At 35.4% G+C, this 23565-nt stretch overlaps 1 protein-coding gene across 2 annotated transcripts in view; it reads left to right on the top strand.

The window, feature by feature from the left end:
- Nucleotides 1–1658: 1658 nt before the first annotated feature.
- Nucleotides 1659–23565, top strand: part of LOC136039896 (U6 small nuclear RNA (adenine-(43)-N(6))-methyltransferase-like) — a 51907-nt gene continuing 30000 nt past the window's right edge. Inside the window, exons 1-2 of one of the 2 annotated variants that reach the window (XM_065723877.1) lie at nt 1659–1824; nt 23204–23423. In XM_065723877.1, the coding sequence (XP_065579949.1) occupies nt 1720–1824; nt 23204–23423 (325 nt within the window). In that variant the 5' untranslated portion in view covers nt 1659–1719. Of the gene's footprint in view, nt 1825–19251; nt 19371–23203; nt 23424–23565 lie in introns of those variants that run through there. The other variant, XM_065723878.1, reaches the window with a different exon arrangement.

Below are 23565 nucleotides of genomic sequence, written 5' to 3'. Positions count from 1 at the left end.
TCAAATCCTCGCCCTATTTTCTTAATCCTATCCCTCATGAAATTTATATTTCCTCGGTTAAATTACTTGGAGTCACAATTTCTTCAAATTTAAATTGGGATATCCACGTTAAGGACATCATCCATAAAGTTAATGCGTCTATCGCCCTCCTTAAGCTCCTAAATAAATATAGTGCCCCCTTTCTCACTCCTTCAGGTTGTACACGTCTTTTGTCCACCCGCATCTTGAATATGCTTGTCCAGTTTGGCACCCTGGCGTCTCTCGTGAAGAATCAGACAAAATTGAGTCAATCCAAAAAAGAGCCTTGTGAATAATTTTCAAAGAAGGCAAGATGTTTTAGTCTCTGCTCTAAAAAAAGCTAGTTTGGAAACCCTTGAGCGAAGGAGGTTGTCATTGTGCCTCCGTTTTTAAAAAAATGCAATAACGAACCCTCGGACGGCAAGTATTTTCCCCAAACGTCACTCACCATTCAGATTACGACAGCCTCGAGCTGTTTCTAAGCCTATCCCAGTTTTGTCCCCAATTCGCTGCGTTACTTCTAGATATGAAAAAACCTTTGTTCCCTTCATCACAGAATAAATAAATAAAACATCCAGCTAGTTTCTCCTTTTTTTCTTTTTTTTTGGTGAGACGCTGCCAAGGTCGTTGCACTAATTTGCTTGCCCCCTGCTGTTTTGGTTTATTTTCCCTTTTAATTCATATGTGTTTTTCGTGTGTTTTATGCTTCGTTCTTTTTTTTGTGAGTTTTTGGACTTTTTTCAGTGTCTCTTTTAATTTGTAGATATATATATATTTATTTCTTGTTCTTTTCCGTATTATTTGATTATTTTGTCCCCTTCCTTTTTTTTCTGACTTGTATTTGTTCAAGTTTAGTTTGACCTTTTTTTTCTTTTTTTTTAAATCATAATTTGATTATTCATTATTATTATTAATTTTTTTTGCTTTGTTAGTGCTTTATTATTGTTAGTGTTTTTTGCTTTGTTTGCTTTGTTAGTTGACTTTGAAGTCTGAATTCGGCTCTTTGAGGGCTTGTGATAAAGATATTTTTAAAATAAATATCTTATCTTATCTAGAAGTACTGGAAGAGGATATAAGAAATCTTCTGCTGCAAGTGACGCTAATGTTTCTCATTCAGATGATGAATTTTAATGCCACATAGGCTTTTGATTGCAGTTTATATCCGCCCATCGATCTCTCCGCGTTTTACTTGCAGTTCTTCTTTCTCGTTTTTTTTTTTTTTTTTTTTTTTTTTTTTTTTAGGTTGAATAAGTCAACGTCCCTCAAATGTACTTAATTGGTTGTGTTTCGTATGTTATACGTAAATTTGAGCCTATATTTGGAATATGTCAGGTCGATATTGAAGATAAAAACTTAAGGTTGTTGATTGTTCGTTATGAATAGAAATTCTGCTATTTGCAGGAGTGACGTCAAAATGGTGTCTGCAGGGAAAAAAAATCTCCCAAATATCTTTAAAATAAGATATCTGATACTTTATTCTTTAAATTGTAAGGTACTTTTCCGATCGTCCGCATGTTGCGGGCAGCCCCCCAAAAATTTTGCGTCTTGCGCATGGCGCAACACGCAAAAATAGAGATAGTACAACTTTGAGATCAGTGGTACAGTCTAAGGTCTTTTCGCCTTAGTTTTTCTTCGAAAAGATCGGTAACACTGCTCAATGCGTGACATAATTTGAACTATCGTAAACAAATTGCTTTCAAAATGAACTTAAATGTTTATATGCATCCTAGGAATCCTTATAAAGTCCCTCCTGATTTCAAGGAACTAGCTCTGGCATGCGAAGAGTTTAGAAAATTTGTCAAAATGGTAATCCAACCTATCTTCACATTTTTTCCAGGCTACAGGAAATTCTAGATGAGGAGATTTTGGCCATCTCAGAAATCAATTAAGCTAGTTTTTCTTTTTTAAGAAGGTATCAGTGTACGATTAGACCTCTTTAGAAGGAAGCACATTAAGAAAACAATTTTTACTGGATAACATGCAGAAGAATTCTAGTTAATCATTCCTAAGAGTGCAATTGTCTACCCTCAACACATCTAAAATGTATCTATATAGTCAAAATTTTATAAACTCAGTGTATTTTGCCTTTTTTTGTTTCAACTTAATACCTGTGAGCTAAAGCAATACTTATGAAATCAACAACAAGAAAAATATATAGGAAATAGCCTATATATTTGGAGCAATATCAGTGTACAATTAGGCCTATTGAAAAGGTAAAATGTTACAAAAACAATGCATACTTCATAGTATGCACAAAAACTGTATTCAATCATTCCTTAAATACCACTTTACCTTACCTCCTCCCACCTAATGTACAAATATATAGGCTAGCCAAAATTATACACTTCACATGTATTTTTCCAATTCTTGATTTCATCAATATGGTTTTATCTACAGGATTAAGTTGCAGCAAAATAGTGACCTCTGGCAAAATCAATAAGAAATGTATAGGCCTAATTTGGGCTTATTTTTGCTCTTTAGGTAAGGTAGGGGAAAAAGGAAATGAAATACTTTAAGGAATAATTAACTACAATTTTTTGATTATTGTAAAATAAGATTGTTTTCTTAATATGATTGCTTCTCAATATGTCTAATGTCATACTGACATTGCTTAAGCTGTATAGACTGATTTGCACAATAGGTAAAGGGTATAAGGTGGAGTGGTTTTGGGATTAACTAAAATATAGTTTTTCTGTATATTAAGAAGTAAGAATTGTTTTCTTAACATGCTTCTTTCTCTACAGGCCTAATTACACTTTGATACCCTGCTTTTTAGTTATTTTTTGGGTAAGAGTCTAGCTTAGCTACTTTTTGCTATCTTTAAAAGAAATTCAGTTATTACCTTAAAACCTTAAATTACAGCTTGGAGCAATATAAGGATTATCCATCCTTGTGATGCTCTGAAAAAAAAAGAATTTGTTTGGTGTAGATTGTGGCTGTTAGATTAGACTCTTGTGGAGGACTCTGCAGCTTTCCAATTGTAAAGGAACTCCTGGCAGAGCCATTCCCTATCAAGGTGGAACTTGAATATGTCAGTTGAAGTAGCAGAAACTGTTTCTTCAGACAGCTGGTTCCACATATTGATGATTTTTTGGCTGAAGAAATGGCTTCTATGTCTACTCATGGAATGCTGCATGGGGAGCTTCAAAGAATGTCCTCTAGTACCAGAGTGCAAGGGCTGTGCAAAGAGACCAGGAAGGGTGTTTTAGAGAGAATTTTTTTGGTTAAAATAATGTGACCCCTTTTCCTTCAGTATGTCAGTGTTGGAAGCTTCAAACAGTGTAGTCTTTCTTCATATGGAAATTTATTCATGCTGCTAAGCATCTTAGTGGCACAACGCTAGATATCCTCAAGCAACTTCTTATCTTTTTTGAGAAAAGAGGTTGCCAATGAGATTCTGACCTTCAGGCATGGACATACAAGTGCCTTATATAACTTCATAAGAACTCTTGGGTTTTGGCTGAAGATGGTTCTTTTTATGATACCAAGGGTTTTATTTGCAGAAGATGAAACAGACTTAGCATGGCTGCTAAACTTTAATTGGTGATCTACAATAACCCCAAGATCTCTTTCATCAGAAACAGCAGAAAGGAAGTTGTCTTGAAGAAAATACTTATGATGCTTGTTGTGTTTGCCAAAACAGATTACCTGGCATTTGTCAATATTGAAAGTAAGGAGCCACATGTTAGCCCATCTTCCTAGACTGGCAAGATCTGTTTGAATTGATTGCTGGTCAGAGGGAGTAGCCACTTTTTCAACTAGTTTTTAGTCATCAGAATAAAGGGTAATAAGATTTGAAAGAAGGGTGGGTAGATCATTAACATAGAAGTTGAAAAGTGTTGGTCCAAGAATAGTGTCCTGGGGCACACCACTTAATACAGTTTTGGGAGAAAAGAAATGAGGAGTTCCTTGTGAATCAAAAACTCTGACACTCTGTGATCTTTAAGTGAGGAAGCCCATAATCCACTGTACAACACCCACAGCCTTCACTTTGATTATGAGGAAATCATGACAAACTTTGTTGAATGCTTTGAACAGATCAAGAAGAATCATGTCAACAAGGTAACCCTTATCAAGCAGTGTAGTCACTAATTCATATGTTTGGATGAGATTAGTGTCCACAGATCTACCAGATCTGAATCCATGTTGTCATGCAGAAAGGATATTATTGACCTAAAGATCTTCAATTAGAGCTTTTTTAACAAATCTCTCAAGTGCCTTAACAACTGCAGAGGTGATGCTTATAGGACAGTAATTTTCTGTTGAGTCTCTTTGTCCCTTTTTATGGATTGGGGTTATATAAGATGTTTTCCAATCATGTGGTAGTTCCCCATTTTGAAGAGATAACTAGAGCAGCATGCACAGGGGGTAACTGAGAGCTTTTTGACACTCCTTAAGAAGACATGGATGAACACCGTCTGGTCCCTTTGACTTATTTACATCAAGCTTCTCAATGCTTTTGAAAACCATTACTTCACTTACTGACAGATCGGGCATAAGGAAAAGCACCTCATACAATGGAGGATCTGGTGAGGAGGTACCTGAGTTCTGGGTAAAGGCAGAAGCAAATTGTGCATATAGAATGTCAGCCTTATCTATTGGAGATGAGTTTAGTACACTGTGGTCAACAAGGTCAGGTATAGTATGATAATTTGGATTTTTAGAAGAGACATGTCTCCAGAAAGATTTTGGGTTTAAATTGATGTCAGAAGCTAATTTTTCCTCATAAGCGGATTTAAGTTTTTTTTTACAGAATCTGTCACATGATTCTGTAATGCCTTATAAATTGACAGGGTCTCTTGGTTTCTCTTCTTCATATACTGTTTCCAAGCTCTAGTAAACTTTCAGGGATGGGTCTACAGACTAAAGTATGTTTTGGGAAGTTGTTTTGAAGTACCTCCTACTACTCCTTCTCCCACTAGAGGGCAGTGAACTTTAGTTATGGTTAAAAATCTTTGTGTTATGAAAGTGAAACCTTGAAAAATAGGTCTTCTGCTTAAATGAAGTGCAAGAAAAGTATTTTCAGCTTCACAACCTTGCTCTATCCCATTTTATGAGGTTTCAAAGATCTACAAATACATTTCCTAAATTTACAGAAAAACACATTGATATGATTTAAATTTATACTAAAAAAAAAACAAAAAAAAAAACAGGAATTGCATTTTCAGAAATAAAGCCAGAGAAAAAAAAACTGATAACTGGAAATTAATGTGAAGTGTTGATTTATCAAAATTTCAACCAATGTTCCAGTTCCAAAAATTGTAGATGTTTTCAACTTGAAAATATTTTTCAAAAATTTTCAACTGAAAATTTCAAGTAGGCAAATTTCTAAGAAATAGAAATTAGAAGAGGGTTAACATGAAAGCTTGTCAATACCTTCTCTGAGTATAGTTTTGGCCCTGCATTGATTACTGAAAGTTTCATTTTTCCTAATTTAACCATTTTCCAAGATAGCAGAAAGTAGCTAAACTAGAATTTTATCTTAGTGAGCTGTAAGATCTTAGCATTTTGAGGAAGAACAAGAATATGGACAGAAAAAGTTAGATCTTAGAACTTTGACAAGTCAAAAAATGGGCTTGGTATTAGAATCACAGACATACTTAATCTTTGGCAGATTTAATCTAAGACAAGTGGTCCAAAGCAGAAAGATTCTTATGTGAGATTAGGCACTGTCCAAGCACTAGGGGTTTTACTCTAGCTTATACTGCTACTCCTACAAATTCCATTTTGATATCTTAAAATGACAGCTTGTTCATGATTTTTTGTATATCATAGAATAAAGATATAAACCAGTAAATATTTAGTGGTTAGCTTCTTTGGAAGGAAACATGCTAAACAGATCAAATAGTGGGCTATTATTAGATTCATTATTTTGCCTATACTATTTCTAAATATGATGGTTGCTTATCTGTCTATACACATCCCCTCCTAATGGTCTCAGATATAACCCTTGAAAAAAAACTAAAAGAAAATACTTGACCAGTTGAAATTTTTACATTATAATTTCATATGCAGCATGCTCCTGTTAATCAGACTATCATGTGTGCTTTCATTGTTTTCTACTTAAAAAATCATCTTCAATAATGTTTAAATTCACAATTCTATTGACCTTACACAGGCAGGACTAAATTTCATCAGATTTAAAAGGACACAAAACCCTATTTTGACAAAAAAGAATGATGTCATGACAAGAAACAAAATGAAATATATTATTAGGGCTATATCTGGGGACATCAGTGTGGGCAGTTGGTTGGTATTGTCAGAAAATTGACCATGCCTTTTGGAAATAGTTCAAAATGAGAAATCTAATGGTATCCCTCATAGTGGCATCAGTGTAGATTTTTTGCAAGTCAAAATTGTAACTGCTTACAATGCTTACAATTACAATGGCGACTGTGAGGAGTGGAAACGTTTGCAGAAACTATGGCCTAGTAAACAATATAGTGTTTGCACTGGATTTTGATGAATGAATAATTTTTCTTTGTTTGGTCTGTTTTGGTGGGCTGGAAAACATCTTCCTAGCTAAATCACCTATTATGGAATGCCTCCCTGTAGTAGCATAATATTTATAGGAACAAATATATTAAATTGGAGGTGATACATAGAAGATTTATTATCTAGGGTTTATACTCTTGTTGATAGAAAAGTATTTTCAAGTGTGAAAAAGCATGTTGTGACCACAAAGGGCCCAGGATTGAACAAAGCCTTCATTTAACCAGAACTTCCAGGGACTTCATGCTGTCCATTTCTAAGCTGGCTTAAGCACTTTATATATATTTGAGGATATGTGCTAGTCCCTATCCTACACTGGTTCTGGGACTGTCTTCCTTTTTGAGACCATAATAATTTCAATAAATTAAAGAATGCTAATTCCAACTTGGAATGTTACAAAACTAAAAAATATCTGTTATATTGATACTTTGACTGATAGATCAAGATGCTTTGAACTTGACATATTACAAGCTTTTGACTCTCATATCCCAGATTTATTAAACAGGAAATTAGGTGATATTGAATTTATTTACCAACATATAGAGATATTTGTGACTGAGATGATTTTTTTTTTACAACCACAGGAACAAATAGACAACATTACAGGTAGAAATATGGTATTTTATTAGGAGATTTTGTTGCCCAAATCAGTAGAAATAGGGATAGATAGTATCCTAGCCTAGGTACATTTGGTGTAGGAAAAGAAAATAGTAGGCTAATGGTTACAGACTACTTTAATTTTGCAAATATAACAATCTAGTTATAAGCAATACACTATTTAGTCATATAATGGCTCATAAGTTAACATGCTATTCATATAAAGGTATGACAAATAGCCTTATTGATTATTTAATCAAACAGTTCGTGGTAACGAACTGTAGTAAGGAGCGACCCGGCTCAATAGTAACCAAAACTCTAAAAAATAGAATTTTGATACCAATAGCTACATCAAAAGAATCGCATTTTAATGCTGGTTTTAAATATATAAGTTTCATCAAGTTTAGTCTTACCCATCAAAAGTTACGAGCCTGAGAAAATTTGCGTTATTTTAGAAAATAGGGGGAAACACCCCCTAAAAGTCATAGAATCTTAACGAAAATCACACCATCAGATTCAGCGTATCAGAGAACCCTACTGTAGAAGTTTCGAGCTCCTATCTACAAAAATGTGGAATTTTGCATTTTTTGTCAGAAGGCAGATCACGGATGCGTGTTTATTTGTTTTTTTTTTTTTTTTTTTTTCCATGGGTGATTGTATCGACCCAGTTGTCCTAGAATGTTGCAAGAGGGCTCATTCTAACAGAAATGAAAAGTTCTAGTGCCCTTTTTAAGTGACCAAAAAAATTGGAGGGCACCTAGGCCCCCTCCCACGCTAATTATTTTCCCAAAGTCAACGGATCAAAATTCTGAGATAGCCATTTTATTCAGCGTAGTCGAAAAACCTTATAACTATGTCTTTGGGGACGACTTACTCCCCCACAGTCCCCGTGGGAGGGGCAACAAGTTACAAACTTTGACCTGTGCTTACATATAGTAATGGTTATTGGGAAGTATACAGGCGTTTTCAGGAGGATTTTTTTGGTTTGGGGGAGGGGTTGAGAAGAGGGGGATATGCTGGGGGAACTTTCCTTCGAGAATTTGTAATGGGAGAAGAAAATTTCCATGAAGGGAGAGCAGGATTTACTAGCATTATTTAAAAAAAAACAATTAAAAAATAAAAGTGAAAAAGCTTTTTCAGCTGGAAGTAAGGAACAGCAATAAAACTTAAAACAAACAGAAATTATTACCCATATGAGGGGCTCACCTCCTTCTAATACCTCGCTCTTTACGCTAAAGTATTTTCGGTAATTTCAACTACTTATTCTACGGCTTTTGTGATTCAGGGGGTCATTCTTAATGAATTGGGATAAAATTTAAGCTTTAGTGTAAAGAGCGAGGTACTGACGATGGGGCGAATCCCCTCATATATGTAATAAAAACATGAGAATACAAAAGTTCTTTACGTAAGCTAATTTATAAGTGACGTAAATCTTTTACCAATAAAAAGATTCGTAAAAAATTAAAAGTTCTAGTTGCCTTTTTAATTAACCAAAAAATCGGGGGGCAACTAGGCTTCGTCCCCCGCTCTTTTTTTCTCAAAATCATTCGATCAAAATTATGAGAAAGCCATTGAGCCAAAAAAAAATATGCAAATTTCGTTTTGATTATTCCTCTGCGGAGAGCCAAAATCAAAACATGCATTGATTCAAAAACGTTCAGAAATTAAATAAAAAAAAAAAGTTTTTTCAACTGAAAGTAAGGAGTGACATCAAAACTTAAAACGCACAGAAATTACTTCGTATATGAAAGAGGCTGCTTCCTCATCAACGCCCCGCTCTTTACGCTAAAGTTTTTACTGTTTTAGAAAGAAGAATTGAGAGAAAGAGTCAAACTTGTGACATATTCTCCATATTTAAATAGTGACCACAATTTAAAGTATCCAAAGAATAAAGTTAGACTTATTAACTTATCCATTGGGAATTCTTTGACAAACACTTCTACAAAACCTGAACAGTTTGTGACATTATTGCACCATAAACATTATATTAATTAAAAATTACCAGGGATATGAATCAGAAGGGAAAATTGGCTCTAAGAGGTTGAAAATTACCTCCCCCTTTATGTTTAAAAAAGCAAACGAATTCTGTAAAAATTACACAAAAGTTTTTCATCTGTAAATCAGGGTATGGGGTTATACATCTCTAGAGAGGGTTATGCTGAATATTGTTTTTATGTCAATTATTTCCTTCTCAAGCAAAACAAGGTCTCCTAGTGCTGCATGATAAAACTGATAACAATGCAAAAAGAGAATGGGTTGGTACCACTTATACATGCACACAACATTTCTAAATTGTCAGAAAAATATACATACCTTGTTGAAATTTACTTCAATATTTTCTCAGCTAACATTATATACAACATGCCAATGCAGAGATAAATGTCCCACAAGTAGTGCTGGCATTGTTTCAAGTGCGACATACTTTGGTCATAATTCTCAGCACATCTATGTCAGTTATTTTTTTGTTGCTGGTTAAAAGAAATATTTAGAAAAGCAAAAAAAGTCAGCATGGTATGGTACATAGAGGCAGTTTAATATTTGTCTGTTAATATATGAATTCAAAACACAAGGATTAGAAGGTTATCAGCACTTATTAGGCATTTTAGCAACAAATAAAAGGATCAGAGTTTCAATTAAATACTGGAAATACAAATTAAAATAATTAAATTATTCCTGGAGTGGATCCCTCTCTACCATATTCCATGACCAAACTACAACCAATTTGACCTCTCTAGTTATTTTGCAAATATCATTATAAAAAGCACGAAGACTTATTTTCTCTTTCATTCAGAAAATTATATGCATTGTATATCTACCTTCTTATTCTTCAATGATTCCTTTTCTATCCTATTTGCAGATGTAGAGGGTGAATTCATTTCTAATTTTGAAAGTTTTAAAACACAAGAGTCTTATCTTGAACTGATAGGTTTCAGGAATTAGAATTGTATTAAATATAAGGGGAATAAATTGACCTGAGCAAATGTGGCAAAATAGGAACCATAGAACATTTCTCAATTTTGCCATTAAATAGGCTCACATTTTGACTTGATGATATGGTGTCAAAGGCAGTATATTTGAAAAAATATTAAGTTGGAACAAAATAAAGAGTTTATTTGACACTTAAAACAACCAACAGTTTTAAAGCTGCTTAATAAATTATAGTATTTTTTTCCAAATTATTGGAAGGGGGCAACTGCCCCCTAGCCCCCCTCAATGATGCCACTGGACCCAAGGATGAAAATTTGAGATAACCTTTCCAGGAACAGCGGGATACTAAAGTGGCGAGTTTAAATTTGACAATGTTGAAGATGCATGGAACAATTTTCGGAAAATATGAAGTTATTGATGGTTGCTTAGGGAAGAAACTTAGACTATAGCTAAGAATATTAGTGAAATTGCTTTATGTTTAATAGAGAGAAGGAGAGGCTTGTACAAGAGTTATCTGTGTGAAAGATCATATGAAAATATGAGTAAGGAACAAAGTGGAGAAAGCCTTAAAATATGAACTAAGGGAGTGTGAAGTGGAGGCCATGGACAAAATTGCCAAAGATCTGGAAGGTGCAACCAGATGGCGTAATAGCAGAACATTATAATAAATTGAAAGCATGTTAATAGTAAAGCAATTTAATAAATTGAAAGAGAATTGTTAATCTGTCTGACTCTTTAGATCTGAAGGAAATTTTCTTTTGTGAAGAAAAATTAATGAGAGTGCATACTAAAAGGATTAAGAATAATGAGGTCCCAGATGCTGATTATTTGGTAAATGAGTTTCTTATGTAAGGATATGATTTTGTAATAAATGGAAGTACCTAGCATTTCCAGGAAAACTCTAATGAAACCCCTCTATAAGACTGAGTGGTAATTTTAGAACCATGTCATATCATAAGTCTGGTTTCTGTGGGAAGCAAATTACTTAGTATGATGATACTTTTTAGAATTAAAGACAGTATAGATAAAGTTTTAAGAGAAGTGTGGTTTTAGGAAGAGTAGGGGTTCCTTAGATCTATTTTTTACTCTAAGGCTAGTAACTGAGCAGTGCTTGAGTCATCAAATGCTATTAGTCCTCAGTTTTTTAGATAATGAGTAAGGTTTGATTCAGCTGATTGAACAGCTTTGACAAAGTATGATACTAAAATAACATTATTTTGCTAAAGGTAGGGACTTAGGTTAGTAGCTGGTTTCTCATTAAATCTTGAGTTAAGCAGGGCTGTCTTTATAGAGATCATTTTGATGAACTTTTTCCTTTCACAGTAAACGCAGTGGAAGATCATGGAATCAGTATTGATTCACAGTTCAATGAGATAATATCTAGCTCGAATTGGATATTATTGCCTGTCTGCATTCATTTTAGTCAAATCATAATTAATTCCAAGTGATTTCTTGGCCTGAGTTAATCTTTAACTAGATTATTGACTTTTTTTCTCTGTGGAATGCCAAGCTATACCAAGCCATTAACTGATGAAAAATAATTTATGTATCACCTGTTTTGAACTTGTACAAGTAAATGTTGAAGCAAGCATTGAGGATGAAATAATTACAAAACAGGTGGTGGACTTTTTGATATTTCATGTGTATATGATGCTAAGAAATCTCTCTTTGGCTCTGTATCCCTGTCTGAGTTGTTTTTTTTGTGTACAGACCAAAAAATTTTAGTTAACCTCCTTAAGGATTTTAGGGAACTTTTCTAAAAATGTGATTTAAGTAGGTTGCAAGTTTCTATTTATATGATTAGCACATGTATTGAACTTCCTGTCATACCAGCAATTGCAAATTCCCATTTGGCTACTAAGAAAACAAGATTCAACGGAATCTTGATGTTGATGGAATGTTAACACCTTACTGGCTACATCTTATGTAAATTACTCCAGCTAATGGCACCTCTGATGGCTTTGCCACCATTATCATTTCAAATGTTCCTCCAATCGTGAATCATCTGGAGAAACCTAAGGAATTGATTGATAAATTTCTTGGTCATGAATCTGTTGGAACTTGTAATCCTTGAGTGATGAGCTAGTTGTAAAAATTGAAGATCTTGCAGGCAAGGCTTTCTACAATTTTGTTTCATCCATTCTAAATAATTCGAAGGCAAAATTGATCGAAAAAAGATCTTTGGTTTGCTTAAATGATTAAATGAGCACGATTATGATTTATCAAATATATTAGATTGTGAGAGGGTCTCTGATGCAACCATGCTTGGACATTCTATGACAATTAAGCTCGCTTTTTCAGCAGTGCTGCAATGAAATATCTGCTTAAAAATGGTTTGAAAATTCATTATGAATTTCTACATGTTTTTGAATTCAAAGCTCTTCGTTGTTGCTGTCACAAATGCTGGTCTCCTAATCATATTGTAGCTGCCTGCAAGAGCTGCACTCCAATATTTTCTATATTTTTTGGTCCTCGTGAATCAACCTTGCTCGCCCTGTAACTTGCTCTCGAAATGTGCGAATTGTTCTATTGATTATGTTTCTTATAGCTTTCTATATCCTAAGTGTCCTAAGCTTCATGAAATTGTTTCAAAATCTGATCAAAAATGAATTAAAAATCTACAAATACATGCTCTTTTAATATTACTGGAACTAAGGACAAAAATATATGGATTGACAGTCTGCTGAGGTGTTTTGACATAGTCCTACTCTAAGAACACTTGTTGACTGGTGTTTTTATGCAAAAAGTGCTGATCATTATTGTATTTACTAGAATGTAGGACGCAAACGCGGTCACCCTTCCGGAGGTCTATCGTGTAGCATATAGCGTCAACTTTGTCTTTTCCCCCTAAGTGTTACAAATCTGATGATTGTTATCTCGTGATCAGAATAGGTGATATTATTTTAATTAATCTTTACCTGCTGCATAACAAGAACAATTTTCATTACTACATGTACTAAAACCTGTGTCAAGCTGAAAAACGTAATCTTTGGGATCTGTGCGAACGGATATGATTGGTTATTAATCGGTGATATGAATTGTAACACAAATACAACAACTCAACGTTCCAAAACTCCTTTAAATACCCTTTCTCCTGTATTTTGGATTACAAGTAAAGACCAGCCTGATACACATATTCATAAATCAGTTCTTGCTCTAATCTTGATAATGGTGTTTGCTCAGCAACTTTAATCACTTCCAGTGTTCACGTTGACAAAGAAGAGAATGACCATTTGCTCTTCTCTTTACAATTTGATAATCAGTTCTCCTCGTGCAAATAATTCAAAGTGGCTTAAGAATCGTAATTGGAATCATATACATTGGCCCTTACATTTAGTCATCCTAGCCTCCCTGTTTTGTAGTATTAAAGCACTGTACAACTTTTATGTTGCACTGTTCAGGCTTATTTTCCATACTAAATTATGCTAATCAAGTAAGATTTTTTTTTTTTTTTTGCCTCAGTGTTTACCCCCTAAACTTTCAAAAAATATCATTGTTCCTGTTTCACTTGATGCTATTAATGTGCGGATAAAGCGACTGAAATCTAAGTCTTCTTATACTTTTCTTTTGAATCCTCATTCTAAAGAGTTACTTCAGAACTGTCTTTGTAATTCTCTTATTCCATATGGTTTCTTTGGGGGCACGTTAACTTTAATTTTAAAATGGGGTAAAGATCGTGGGATTTGTGTAGCCTAAAACTGTAGCCTATAACTTGCCTCTGAATAGCCTATAACTGTCAGGCATAATATTAGTAAGTTATTTGGATATATTTCATTACCTCTTGCTCTTTATGTACTTAATTATGTTGGTAGTAAGTTCTGTTTAAAAAACGCATTGGCTGCGTACATGCCCATCGCCCTCTCTCAGTTCTTCTCTCAGTCAAGGGACAAATTCTGCATATATGCGCACTTGTTGTATCAAAAGCGTTTGACATTGTTGTTCATTCACAAGCTCTTTATACATTAAATGAGTTTGCTGCCAATTCCTGTTTTAGTTTTGTTTTAGTTTTAAAGGTTTGGTATCTCAGCTCTTATGTTCGATTAAACCAAATGTTCACGTTTCATAGGCAATGATTTGGGGACAACGCATTATAATTTTTTTCTTTTTTTTTGGACTGGGACACTTTATTTAGAAGCTGTCATAGAAACTTCGAAAGGGGCTCGTTCGATTGGAAATTGCGAGTTTTAGTGCCCTTTTTAATAGTTCAAAGTGATTGGAGAGCAACAAGGCCTGCCACTCTCATCATTTCCCCTAATAAATCCAATCAAAAATTTAAGATGTCCATTATATTCAACGCAGTTAAAAGTTCAAGTAATTATGTCTTTAAGGATGACAACCCTACCACAGCCCTCAGGGCAACGGTTGTAAGTTATACCCTGAGGACATTTAAGGTTTTTGTGGAAAGGGTGATCACGTGAACTTCGAATGGGGTTCATTGCATTGGAGGTCGGAAGTTCTAATTTTCTTTTCAAGAGTCAAAGCGATCGGAGGGCAACTAGCCTTCCCCCGCCTCACTTTCTATTTTCCCCAAATGCATCCGATAGAAATTTTGAGGTAGCCATTTGTCCAAACACCTCTACTCAAACCCTTCTGAATAGAGTACAGGAGTGATGTTTCGTTAACTGCATGACCATTAACAGCAAGAAAAGTCAGGTTGTATTAATTCGGACCCCTTACAAAAAAAATGAAGCTCAGCAAGCGGTTGGCCTAAAATATTCTACCAATATCCTTCCGCAGGTCGAAGTTGCCAGGTTTCTTTGTGTCCACATAGACTCCTCCCTATCATTTGCAACACATGTGTCCTATATCAGAGCCATAATTTGTCGACAGGTAAGCATGATTAATCGTGTGAATTATTTTCTTCCCCCCAATATCCTTTTCACCCTTTATTACTCTTTTATTTACCCATATATATCATACTGTGGATGTGTTTGGGGCAATACTTACCCTTCACTTACCAATAAATTAAAATCTGCCCAAAACCGTGCCGTCAAAGCAGTTTTTCGGTTGCCCCGACTATATCCCACCCAGGACTTGTACTCCGATTTTGGTATTAACTCTTTTGAACAAACCATCAAAAAATTAAATCTATCCCTTCCATGCCCCGTTTACCATAAAAATCTTCCTCCCCATTTATTATCTTATTTTAATAGTAATAATTTTGAAGGCCACTGTCTCCGTTCATCCAACCATTCCTTCATTGTCCTCGAGTGTGTCTCTAGTTCCGCTCAGCGATCCCGCATTTATAAATATATACTTCAATGGAATTTAATACCCTCCAGTGTCGAGCTATCTACAAGTTTTCGCTCGCTATATAACAATGTACTAAAATTTTGATATTATAATTCTCTAAATGTTTATTCAATTTGCTTTAATTACCCATGTTTTCTCTTTTCTTTTTTTTTTCTCTCTTCTTCATTTTCAATTTTTTGTTGTTATTGTCCTTAACAAGTTCGCTTCTAGGATCTTTAATTAAATAAAAAAAACGAGTTTTTTTAACTGAAAGTAAGGAGCGACATTAAAACTTAAAACGCACAGAAATTACTTCGTATATGAAAGAGGCTGCTTCCTCATCAACGCCCCGCTCTTTATGCTAAAGTTTGACTCTTTCTCTCAATTCTTCTTTTTAAAACAGTAAAAAACTTTAGCGTAAAGAGCGGGGCGTTGATGAGGAAGCAGCCTCTTTCATATACGAAGTAATTTCTGTGCGTTTTAAGTTTTAATGTCGCTCCTTACTTTCAGTTAAAAAAACTCGTTTTTTTTATTTAATTTCTGAACGTTTTTGAATCAATGCATGTTTTGATTTTGGCTCTCCGCAGAGGAATAATCAAAACGAAATTTAAATATTTTTTTTTGGGGGGGGGGGGCTAAATGGCTTTCTCATAATTTTGATCGAATGATTTTGAGAAAAAAAGAGCGGGGGCGAAGCCTAGTTGCCCTCCGATTTTTTGGTTAATTAAAAAGGCAACTAGAACTTTTAATTTTTTACGAATCTTTTTATTGGTAAAAGATTTACGTAACTTATAAATTAGCTTACGTAAAGAACTTTTGTATTCTCATGTTTTTATTACATATATGAGGGGATTCGCCCCATCGTCAGTACCTCGCTCTTTACACTAAAGCTTAAATTTTATCCCAATTCATTAAGAATGACCCCTGAATCACAAAAGCCGTAGAATAAATAGTTGAAATTACTAAAAATACTTTAGCGTAAAGACCTAGGTATCATAAGGAGGTGAGCCCCTTATATGGGTAATAATTTCTGTTTGTTTTAAGTTTTATTGCTGTTCCTTACTTCCAGCTGAAAAAGCTTTTTCACATTTATTTTTTATTTTTTTTTTAAATAATGCTAGTAAATCCTGCTCTCCCTTCATAGAAGTTTTCTTTTCCCATGACAAATTCTCGATGGAAAGTTCCCCCAGCATATCCCCCTCTTCTCAACCCCTCCCCCCAACCAAAAAAATCCTCCTGAAAACGCCTGTATACTTCCCAATAACCATTACTATATGTAAGCACAGGTCAAAGTTTGTAACTTGTTGCCCCTCCCACGGGGACTGTGGGGGAGTAAGTTGTCCCCAAAGACATAGTTATAAGGTTTTTCGACTACGCTGAATAAAATGGCTATCTCAGAATTTTGATCCGTTGACTTTGGGAAAATAATTAGCGTGGGAGGGGGCCTAGGTGCCCTCCAATTTCTTTGGTCACTTAAAAAGGGCACTAGAACTTTTCATTTCCGTTAGAATGAGCCCTCTTGCAACATTCTAGGACAACTGGGTCGATACGATCACCCCTGGGAAAAAAAAAAACAAAAAAACAAATAAACACGCATCCGTGATCTGCCTTCTGGCAAAAAATGCAAAATTCCATATTTTTGTAGATAGGAGCTCGAAACTTCTACAATAGGGTTCTCTGATACGCTGAATCTGATGGTGTGATTTTCGTTAAGATTCTATGACTTTTAGGGGGTGTTTCCCCCTATTTTCTAAAATAACGCAAATTTTCTCAGGCTCGTAACTTTTGATGGGTAAGACTAAACTTGATGAAACTTATCAAACAGTTCGTGGTAACGAACTGTAGTAAGGAGCGACCCGGCTCAATAGTAACCAAAACTCTAAAAAATTGAATTTTGATATCAATAGCTACATCAAAAGAATCGCATTTTAATGCTGATTTTAAATATATAAGTTTCATCAAGTTTAGTCTTACCCATCAAAAGTTACGAGCCTGAGAAAATTTGCCTTATTTTGGAAAATAGGGAAAAACACCCCCTAAAAGTCGTAGGATCGTAACGAAAATGACACCATCAGATTCAGCGTATCAGAGAACCCTACTATAGAAGTTTCAAGCTCCTATCTACAAAAATGTGGAATTTTGTATTTTTTGCCAGAAGACAAATCACGGGTGCGTGTTTATTTGTTTGTTTTTTTTTTTTTTTTTCCCCAGGGGTCATCGTATGGACCAAGTGGTCCTAGAATGTCGCAAGAGGGCTCATTCTAACGGAAATGAAAAGTTCTAGTGCCCTTTTTAAGTGGCCAAAAAAATTGGAGGGCATCTAGGCCCCCTCCCACGCTCATTTTTTTCCCAAAGTCAACGGATCAAAATTTTGAGATAGCCATTTTGTTCAGCATAGTCGAAAACCATAATAACTATGTCTTTGGGGATGACTTACTCCCCCACAATCCCTGGGGGAGGGGCTGCAAGTTACAAACTTTGACCAGTGTTTACATATAGTAATGGTTATTGGGAAGTGTACAGACGTTTTCAGGGGGGATTTTATTTTGTTTGGGGGTGGGGATGAGAAGAGGGGGCTATGTTGGAGGATCTTTCCTTGGAGGAATCTTTCATGGGGGAAGAAGAATTCAATGAAAAGGGCGCAGGGTTCTCTAGCATTACTATAAGAAAACAATGAAAAATAAACATGAAAACGTTTTTTCAAATGAAAGGAAGAAGTAGCATTGAAAATTAAAACGAACAGAGATAATTACGCATATGAGGGGTTCTAAAAATACTTTAGCATAAAGAGCGAGGTATTTAGGAGGAGATAAATACCTTGCTCTTTATGCTAAAGTATTTTTAATAATTTCAAATATTTATTCTACGGCCTTTCTGATTCAGGGGTCATTCTTAAAGAATTGAGACAAAACTTACGATTTAGTGTAAAGAGCGAGGTATTAACGAGGGTACAAACCCCCTCGTATACATAATAAAAATATAAGGTATGAAAGTTTGTTACGTAAGTTAATTCTTAAGTTACGTGTATTTTTTACTAATAAAAACGTTCATTAAAAATTAAAAGTTCTAGTTGCCTTTTTAAGTAACCGAAAAATTGGAGGGCAACTAGGCCTCCTTCTCCACCCCTTATTTCTCAAAATCGTCTGATCAAAACTAAGAGAAAGCCCCATTTAGCCAAAAAAAGAATTAATATACAAGTTTCATTTTAATAATTTATGTGCGGAGAGCCAAAACCAAACATGCATTAATTCAAAAACGTTCAGAAATTAAATAAAAAAAAAATAATTTTTTTAGGTGAAAGTAAGGAGCGACATTAAAACTTAAAACGAACAGAAATTACTCCGTATATGAAATGGGTTGTCCCCTCTGCAATCCATCGCTCTTTACGCTAAAGCTTTTAATTGTTTGAAAAAGTAAAATTGTGGCAAAGAGTCAAACTTCAGCGTAAAGAGCGAGGGATTGCGGAGGGGACAACCCATTTCATATACGGAGTAATTTCTGTTCGTTTTAAGTTTTAATGTCGCTCCTTACTTTCACCTAAAAAAATTATTTTTTTTTTATTTAATATATTTAAAACCAGCATTAAAATGCGATTCTTTTGATATAGCTATTGGTATCAAAATTCCATTTTTTAGAGTTTTGGTTACTATTGAGCCGGGTCGCTCCTTACTACAGTTCGTTACCACGAACTGTTTGATTATTGGTGTTATGTGTGTTTTTTTTTTTTATTTGAATAAATTGAATTGAATAAAACAATATAGAACTTGAAATTGCTTGAAAAACTTGAATCACCTTTGCTTTCTTGAATGGATCTGGAAAAGTTCCCGATCTAAATGACAGATTTATTAAATGACACGTTGCTTTATTAATGCTCGGTAAAATAACTTTCATAATGTTTGTAAACGATTCACCAATCCCCGGGAATTCCCATTCTTTAAAAGCTTACCAATATTAGCAAGCTCTTCCTCTGTTACCGGTGCTAAAAACATAAATTTTTCAGAAGGCTTTCTGAGGTATGTACGATAGTCACATTGACCATTGGGCAGGTTATGCTGGAGCTTGTTGGCTACCGAATGTCCAATTGACGTGAGATGCGAATTCATGTAATTAGCTGTTTTTAGCTCCCTTTTAATTATATTGCCATGAGCGTCCTTTATTTCTGATGATGTAGAAGTTGTTTTCGATCGATATGAGCATGAATTGATTAGCTCCCAAGTTTTCTTTGGTGACTTGCTTACTTCACTAAAAGAATTAAAATAAAATGTTGTTTTAGCATTAGGTATTATTTTTGAAAGTAGATTTTTGTAGATTTTGAAAGTTGTTTTATTTTATTCATTTGTGAGTGATAACAATTTTCATATAGATCGTTTTTTATGGCACTTGGAATTTAGCAAGTGACATACGGCGATCGCAAATTCTGACAGTCTGTCGGTCCCTGTTTTGCTAGTTTAGGCACTTCCAGATAAGCTAGGACGATGAAATTTGGCAGTCGTATCAGGGAACAGACCATATTAATTAGAAATCTTTTTCCTGATTTGACCATCGGGGGGGGGAGCGGGGGGACGGTAAATTCGGAAAAAACGAGAAAAAATGAGGCATTTATAACTTGCGAATGGGTGATCGGATCTTAATGAAATCTGATATTTAGAAGGATATCGTGTCTCAGAGCTCTTATTTTAAATCCCTATCGGATCCGGTGACATTGGGGGATTTGAGGGGGGACCTAAAATCTTGGAAAACGCTTAGATTGGAGGGATCGCGATGAAACTTGGTGGTAAAACTAAGCACAAGTCCTAGATGCGTGATTGATATAACTGGAACGGATTCGCTCTCTTTGGGGGAGTGGGGGGGAGGGTTAATTCTGAAAAATTAAAAAATGAGGCATTTTTAACTTACGAAGGAGTAATCGGATCCTTATGAAAGTTCATATTTAGAAGGACCTTGTAACTTAGATCTCGTATTTTAAATCCCGACCGGATCCAGTGTCACTGGGGGGAGTTGGGGGGAACTGGAAATCTTGGAAAACGCGTTGAGTGGAGAGATCAGGATGAAACTTGGTGGGAAGAATAAGCACAAGTCCTAGATACGTGATCGATATAACCGGACTGAATTTTTTCTCTCTTTGGGGGTGTTGGAGAGGGTGTGAATTCGGAAATATTAGAAGAATGGAGGTATTTTTAACTTAAGAACTGTGACCATTCGTGAGGCATTTTTAAATTTAATATTTAGAAGGAATTCATGTCTCAGATTTCTTGTTTTAAATCCCGAGGGGATTCAGGAGAGGATTAAATCCCGATTGGTGGGATTTGGAAGGGGAAACCGGAAATCTTGGGAAACGCTTAGAGTGGAGAGATCGGGATGAAACTTGGTGGGTAGAATAATCAAATGTCGTAGATACGTGATTGACGTAACTGGACTGGATCCACTCTTTGGGGGAGTTAGGGGGGTCCAGTGCTTTGGCGAGTTCGGTGCCTCTGGGTGTGCTTGGACTTTGAAAACTGGCAGGCGTGTCAGGAACCTGCACAAATTGACTTGATAAAGTCGTTTTCCCCGATTCGATCATCTGGGGGGGGGGGGCTGAAGGGAGAGGAAAAATTAGAAAAATTGAGGTATTTTTAACTTTGAGTGGGTGATCGGATCTTAATGAATTTTGATGTTTTGAAGGATCTCGTGTCTCAGAGCTCTTATTATAAATCCCGACCGGTGTTAAGCCTCTGATTTTCCTTTTAAATTAATCTATTGATTCTTAGAATTTCGCTAGAGCTCATGCCATATGAGCTCTTGGCTCCTCCGACCTCGCCACAAGTGCGATATGAGCTCTTAGCTCTTGTTTTGTTTTATTGAGGTCAAAAGGGAGGGCAATTCTATGGTTGAACGGATTAATTGTATTTCCCTATTCGTTTTTTTTTTACTCTGGGTCATGACTCATCAAAAGCAGCGTTAAATTCTTCGTAGAAATAAGCCGTTGTTGAGTTTACTTCTTCAGCATCAACTACACGAGACCAATCAATAATATTCAATTTATCCTTTAAACAGTCCAGATTTTTTTATTGATATTCCGGTGTATTGTTTCTGGAGCTTTTCTTGTCTGAAGCTGGTATTTCACATCAGAAATAAACAAAAAATGATCAGAAAATCCGTTAAAATAATTTGTGAAGACGTAGCTGATGTCGTTAAAAATATGTTGTCGATGAGAGTTGCTCTAGTGAGTGAAACACGTGTCGGGATTGTACATGAGGAAATCAATGATTTTGATGTCATTAGAGTAATAAATTCTCTTGTTTGAGTGTTTTCTTCAAATTTCAGTAAGTTTGTATTAAAATCCCCTATGACCACAACATCTTTATCATCTAAAGATGCTAATAAAGATTTCAGAGATTTAAAAAAAGCGGGATTGGTGCCGACAGAGGCCAAATAAACGACGCAAATTTGTAGTTTTTTTTGGTTCCGGGCCGACATTCAACAACCGAAATTTTACACAGTTTTTCAACGTCGTATTTTTCCAGCTCCTTCTTTCAAAAACAACCCAAGGCCACCTTTTCCATGGATTTGTTGGCTTTGTTCAATGAAATTATATCCTGGGATTTTAACATTATGTTTTGTCGCATCACTGATGAATGTTTCACAAACTCCCAAAATATCAATTTGATTTCTTGGCAATAATCTTGTTAGTTCATCAATAGAACTGGTTATTCCCTGTGTGTTTATAAATCTAATTCACTTTGAATTATCTTCAAGTCTATTTATTTCACCAGGAAAAACATGCGATGACGGTTTTATTTCTGAAAAAGTGTTATTTTCTCTTTAGCCAAAAACATTAAAAGTTTCAGAAAGTAACGAAAGGTTCAGAGGTTCCCCCTTCAAAGCTGACGCCTATCATCCCTCGCAACCGCAAACTTAGAATTCAAATAAAAAGAGTCGGAAAGATACTACCTCACGCCAGCAAGTCCGCGTGATAAGGAGCCCGTGCCACTGATGAATCATGAAAACTTGCCATCCTTCGAGCAAACTTATGTTGAGTAGGTATAACAGAACAGAAATAATTAGGGCAAAAATAATGAAGAGAATCTTGAACCAAGCTAGCCTAAGCAACACACGAAAATAAAAAATCAACATCAAACAAACAGAAAAATGCAAAAACTATCAATCAGGAGCGGGGTAGACCTAATTTTTTACCGCTAGTCGCCTGTAATAATCTTGCACTTGTGCCCACTACGACCTTGAATCCGATTTGTACTCAAGCCTCAATTTGGCACCTTTTTGCCTCAATCGTGTAAACTGTATGGATCCATTATCTCATAGTTCCCTACCTTTAGCCAGTAATTCATTTCTCACGGCATTTAATTTGGTCGGCAAGTCCGTGCGGATCTGGACCTTTGTTCCTTTCAACTTGGATATTGAACTGAAAATGCATTGAATATCTTTTTCTGAAGATACTGAGATGAAAACTGGAGAGGTGGTCGGTTTACAGGTAGGCACGCTCGACTTCTGAGACATCCGGTAGCACTGCAATATGTGAACGTTGTACGTGATTTCCAATATCGATGAAAATAATCAAGGAGCTAAATCCAACTCCAAGAAGCTAAAAAAAAAAAAAAAAAATTTGAAGCAATGGAAATCAGATCAAATTCTGACCACGAAAAACTTTCTTTCAGTGAAATTAATATTATCATGTAATACCAAGAATCTTTTCAGTTCATTTCTGTGTTGCTTAATCAATGGGCTTGGCCGTAAAGTTTACTGTGTATGCAATATTTTCTTTTTATGATTTAGGGATGCTTATCGTGATAGTTCTGGTTCAAATGATAAAACATGGCATTTTGGGAGGATGGGGGCTCAGGTCCTAAATTCCCTACAGGGGACCTTCAACCTACACTGATTATCAATCTTGACAATCACACCGACGTATTGGTAAAAAAAAACATTTCCTTTTCAGACTGTAAGTGGCAAAGCGACCCTCGACTTTAAAGATCAAGAGGCTGTGGCCTGTCTTACATCATCACTTTTGTTTAGGGATTTTCAGTTGAGGGTTCACCTTCCACCAGGCCGACTTATTCCGACCCTGCCTCTAAGGCTGAATTATCTCCTCTGGATTGAAGATTTAATAAGCCTTTTGCCAGTGGAATACCATGAAAATGTATGTGGAGTTGATATAGGTAAGCAATTGTATTTTATGGTAACATCAACAAAAAGCAAAATAATGTAAGCTTTTTATGCCACTTGGTATTAACCAAGTGACATATAGCAATCGTCAATTCTGTCGGTCTGCCGGTCTGTCGGTCCTGGTTTTGCTACTTT

Source organism: Artemia franciscana, chromosome 20 (genome assembly GCF_032884065.1).
Source record: "Artemia franciscana chromosome 20, ASM3288406v1, whole genome shotgun sequence".
NCBI classification, from domain to species: domain Eukaryota; kingdom Metazoa; phylum Arthropoda; class Branchiopoda; order Anostraca; family Artemiidae; genus Artemia; species Artemia franciscana.
This window is presented reverse-complemented; position numbering and strand designations above follow the sequence as displayed.